Raw genomic sequence first — 5,454 nt, forward strand, 5'->3', positions numbered from 1 at the left:
AAAATTTAACAGCTTCTCTCTTACCACAGAATCAAGACCAAACTCCTCCTCAGTATAACATACAAGACTCCAGTCTGGCCCAATCTCTATTCTCTTAGCCTCTCTCTTCTACTCTAGAATGCGAAGGTCCAGCCACAGCAGAATACCTGCTCTTTCAGGAACATGTGACACTCTGCTTATTTACTCACAGTGTCCCTTCAGCCTCAAATGCTCTTCTTTTATTAAGTGTCTACCATGTGCAGGCAGTTTTTAAGTGTTGAGATTATAAAACAGTCAAGGTCCCTCTTCTCATGGTGCCTACACCTCCTACTCATCTGTCTCAAACCTATACCTTGACTGAAATTCTCTTCAATTCCATACATGAGAATTAAGTTCTTGTATAATTCTCCTAGAGTATTTAACACTCTTTATCTTGTGCAACATCTGTGTACAAATGTGTCTTTCAGCCTGGACTATAAACTTTTCGAAGGTAGAAACCAAGTAGTCATTTATTTTTGCATTCTATACAGAGCCTCACAAGTGGAGGAGACTTAATGTTTCTTGAATTTTACCATGTCTAACCCAACCTGTTTCCATTTATAGTTAAAAAACAACAACAAACCCACACAAAGAAACAAACAAAAAACGGTGGAGCTTTGCCAACTTTAAAGAAATGTGAGTCCTTTTTTTGGAGGGAGGAATAGATTTAAAATTACTGTGGGAAAATGTAAGCACTCCTTAAGAAATGGTCACCTGGAAGCTATGGCTTCTAGAGGGCAGACTTCAAGCTCAGTCACCGGATGGCTTCCCACCTTGGAGCAAAGGTCTCATTTCTGTAAACATTAGCACTGCCATTAGTCAACCTCTAAGCAGTGGTTCTCAACCTTCCTAATGCCGAGACCCTTTAATACAGTTCCTCATGTTGTGGTGACCCCCAATTTCATTGTTACAAATGGAACATAATTAAAGCATAGTGACTAATCACAAAAACAATATGTAATTATATATGTGTTTTCCGATGGTCTTAGGCGACCCCTGTGAAAAGGTCGTTCGACCCCCAAAGGGGTCGCGACCCACAGGTTGAGAACTGCTGAACGAAAGGGACCATGGAGACGATGATGAAAAGTCACGCCAATCAGCACTGCCAAAGGCAGAAGAGCACCTCCCGAAAAATAACCTGGAAGCAGCTTCTAATGGCCTCTCCCACTGATAGAGGAGAGAGCAACACTAGTTACCATTTTAAAAGTCAGGATTAGAAATGACAGATTTAAAATCTGATATGCATGGATGGCCCTGGCCAGGTGGCTCAGTTGGCTGGAGCATCATCCTGAAGTGCCAGGGTTTGGGTTCAATCCCTGGTCAGGGCACATACAAAAATCAACCAAGGAATGCATAAATAAGTGGAACAACAATTCGATGTCTCTTTCTCTCTAAAGGGGGGGATGGGGAGAGGAAAAAAAAATCAAATTATGCATGGGAAAAAGATCTCTTTATAGTAAAGACATTTATGCAAACCATGACCTTGAACTGAATCCTGGTTTGGACAAATCAAATGTAAAGAACATCTTGGGAACAAATAAAAATTTTGAATATGGACTGGATATTAGATGATACTAGGGGATTATTAATTTTTGTTGGGTACAGTACATAGAAAAATGTTCTATTTTTCATAGATATAAAGTTTAGCATGGGTGAAATATTATAATGTCTATTATTTTCTTTAAAATACTTTAGTATAGCCTGGCAGTGTGGCTCAGTGGTTGAGCGTCAACCTATGAACCAGGAGATCATGGTTCAATTCCTGGTCAGGGCACATGCCTGGGTTTCAGGCTTGATCCCCAGTGGGGGACATACAGGAGGCAGCCAATCAATGATTCTCTCATTATTGATGTTTCTAACTCTTTCTCCCTCTTCCTTCCTCTCTGAAATCAATAAAATAAAATAAAAATTAAAAAATAAATAAAATACTTCAGTATAAATGGTCTGGGTTATAAAGCCAACCAACCAGTTACTGAAAGAAAATATGACATTTCAGAGAATAACTACTTTCTAGTCTTCATGGGTAGTTTATCAGTGGACAGTCTTATTTAGATGGGGCGGGTCAGTCTTCACCATGGTGAGTGATGCTCCCACCAGCATGAAAGCCTTGGGAGCCCCACTCAGGGGAGCCAGGCATTAGAAGGCACATGGAGAGGGGTCTCTTCTGAAGGGCCTTCCTCTCCTATTGTTATTATTAAAGTGAAGAGAGAAGGATCGGCTTACTACTCACTGAAGACATCAGGAGATATTCCTGGTGACATAATGGACATCATCTTGGCTCTGGTTTAGGAATACCTTCTTTGACTAGAACCACAAATAAATTTTAGGCTTTGCAGCTAATCTGAAAACTAAAAAATTGACTTTGTTTACTGATCCACTGAAATTTTCTGTTTCTGCTTCCTTTACACCAGACCAGAAGGCAAGGAGGAAAACAATTGTCCAGCATAAAAATTTTACCAAAAATTTATTAACACATAGTCATATTCTTGGGATATATGAGTCCTTAAAACACTGCCTCACCCTAAAGACACTGAAAGTGCTCATGTACTTGGCCCTCTGTCTGGTTCCATGGAGCCAGGTTTGCTGTGCCCATCAGGTCCACATCCCCGTGTGGGAACGGGTTCCCCTCAGTCCGATGCAGACGGTGACACTCAGTGCCTCTGAAAGGGCAGGAGCTCCTTCCGATTAAACCAAATGGAGACAGACTTGGCATCTGCTGATCCAAGGAGATGCAGGCTTTATTTTTCAATGTCACTCATTCCACTTCTCTCCAGGAAGGGCTGGGATAGCTTCAGGATGAGCATAAAGATTCCCACTGCCGGAATATCCGGAATACTTTCCTTGATTTCTCAGACAGACTCTATAGGTAGAAAAGCTCATTATTAGAGACTAAACTTTTTCCACAGAGATGAAGGATACATAACAGCATTAGGCTTGGTCTGTACATTTCTCCAACAATGATCTAGACATAGCCAAGATTGAGTAAAACAAGTTAACTTTATATAGTGCTATACATAATATATACCTAAAGCCAGAATAAAAGTCAAGAAACTTGTGTTCTATTGTTAAATTCTTGCTATCGCACTCTAAGTTTCTAAAATACGGCTCATGTTTTCTCTCCAAATATCTGTATTTGTCCTAATCTTTCTATGTGAGGATGACACTTCTGACCCACCAGAGTGCAGCACACATTTTGCTCTGGTTTCTTATCTGTGATGCTGAATTGGTCCTAGTTCATTATTTCTTGTGAACAAGGACTCACATTTACGTGATGCCCAGCTGGAGTTAATAATATAATCCAAGGCCAAGGAATAAAACAAAGGTAAATGACCATTAAGAGTTTATAACCTTGGTCTTCTCAGCTTCATGTTTTAGCCAGCAGAGCTAATAATAGGAAGAGTCTCATTGCCACTTGATCCTGCCTATGAAGTGATCTGAGATTCTGAGAAATGGTGTTACAGGGAGACAAAACAATTCCCTAAAAGATAAAAAAGTTCTCAGTGATTTGGAACACTTGGTTCTCTCTGCCTTTGAGTCACAAGCAGTGAGAGCACAAACAATATCTAACAAGATAATCCATAAAGTCACCCCCTGATTTCTGACATAATGACACTCTCACTGTTTTCTTATCTCTTTGTGCATGAGTGTCTCAATAAAAGAAAGTCGCAGGAGGGAAAAGTTTGAGCTCTTACTAGAGACCGAGAGCAATTTAGTTAATAAAGTGACAAAGTTGAAATAAGCAAGTTGAAGAACAGTGTAAACTTTTTTCCAACATCAAGATCCCTTACCACAGCCTCATTAAGCTTTGTATTTCCCAGCCATAGCAGCTGTGGGGAGGTTAAAAGACAAGCTGCCAAAAAGGATTTCAAAAGTCCTGGAACCCAGAGCCAATTATGAGGCCAACTTTTCCCACTACCAAAAAAAACCAAAAAAACAAAAAAGGGTCCTGTGGGATTTCTTGTTAGTCTGAAGTGAGGGAGGAAGTTAATAAAAACTGGCAGTACATTATTTCATGAAGCTCTAGGCAGAGAGAATTTATGTGCAAAGATAGATCTAATCTTTCCAATTTGAGAGGTAGGTCAAATATTCATTCTTCAGATAGCTTTATATATTTTCAAGTTTTTAAGTTGGAAAAATGCAGATTTTTTTTCCCTGCAAAGACTTGAAAAAACCTTCATCTGTACATTTACTAAGGGTACAAATGTACATCCTTGGGCTTTTAGCATCACTATAGTTCCTTCCAGTGGAATCCTGTGACCCTACAGAACCATGTCTGGAAATGCTTCTTGTAAACATCTGTTGAGTATTATTTTACTTTGTCTTTGGAGGGAACAGAGGTCAGAAATTATCATATTTATACCAGGCAGGCTACAAGGCAACTTAGGGAATGAGCCAGCAAAGAAAAGAGAACCCAGTTGTCATGGTTCCTTAATGCCCACCTCTTACCACTTCCAGCCTTTGCACAGAGCAAACACCTGCCTTGTTTCTCAGCTGTCATGACGGACTGGCGCTTCCCCGTCCTTGTGACTGGCAGCAGTCATGACTGCGGTGGCTAGCTGAGGTTCAGTGCACAAGTCTGGGGCCGTGTCTCAGGCCAAAGTAACCAAAGTAACCTGCCCACTGTGAGGAATGAAACTGCAGTCTTGGTGCCAGAGCACAGTGCTCTAGGCAGCTAAGTTAACGGGCCAGGTTCCAAATGCCAGTGACAGCAACGGATGGAAAAAGCAGCTGTTCTGCAACATGAGGCTGGAGCAGCTGCCTAGTCATCTATTTCTATTTCTCTACTCCTCTTCCCTTTGAGACATTTCAGTTGAGAAGACAAAAAGAATTTCTCAGAACCTGCTAGAATGCCATATTCTAAAGTGCAGAAAGATCGAACCGGTTCCATGCCTATTCTCCAGGATGAAACCAGACGGAGTCTAACTGGACTTACGAAAGCTGAGGGCAGGCAGGGTGCTAATTATAGGACTAGCTCTGCTCCTCAACCCATAAACAGCGAGTGCCTCACACACTCCAGACAACGGCTCATCTCACCAGGGCATCTGTTTCAGTTGGCTGGTTAGACTGCTTATGGGCCAGGAGGATGTTCAGCACTGCCTTCCAGCCTGGCTCTGCCAGGGCGCTGGCATCGTCCTCAGTTCCACCATTCTCCCTGGTTTCCTTGCCAGGTGTGATCTTCACCCAAGGGCACCAGTCTCTATGCTGAGAGGTGGGATCAAAGAAGCTTCGTGAAGACGTGTCCTGATGGAGGACAAGGAGAACAGTGTTAATGAAGGGTAGTGCTACGTAAATTCAGAGTCACTATTAGTTGTCTGGGGGTCTGTTCCTCTACCTCACTGCTGTCCTACCCCTGACATATTTATTACCTCTCCAGAATCCATCCCAAAGAAACAAATGACACAGACTGTCAAACTACAGCAGGAAGGCTGGGGAGGG

The 5,454-nt window shown here is 41.8% G+C and overlaps 1 protein-coding gene across 1 annotated transcript in view; it reads right to left on the reverse strand.

Moving 5' to 3' along the window:
* Window positions 1-2,463: 2,463 nt before the first annotated feature.
* ZC3HC1 (zinc finger, C3HC-type containing 1) overlaps window positions 2,464-5,454 on the reverse strand; it is a 23,521-nt gene continuing 20,530 nt past the window's right edge. The window contains exons 9-10 of the mRNA XM_005868945.2: window positions 5,053-5,259; window positions 2,464-2,878 (exon numbers count right to left, since the gene is read on the reverse strand). Coding sequence (XP_005869007.1) covers window positions 2,810-2,878; window positions 5,053-5,259 — 276 coding nt within the window. The 3' untranslated portion in view covers window positions 2,464-2,809. The remainder of the gene's footprint in view (window positions 2,879-5,052; window positions 5,260-5,454) is intronic.

The sequence above is a fragment of the Myotis brandtii genome, unplaced genomic scaffold (assembly GCF_000412655.1).
Source record: "Myotis brandtii unplaced genomic scaffold, ASM41265v1 scaffold280, whole genome shotgun sequence".
Classification (NCBI taxonomy): domain Eukaryota; kingdom Metazoa; phylum Chordata; class Mammalia; order Chiroptera; family Vespertilionidae; genus Myotis; species Myotis brandtii.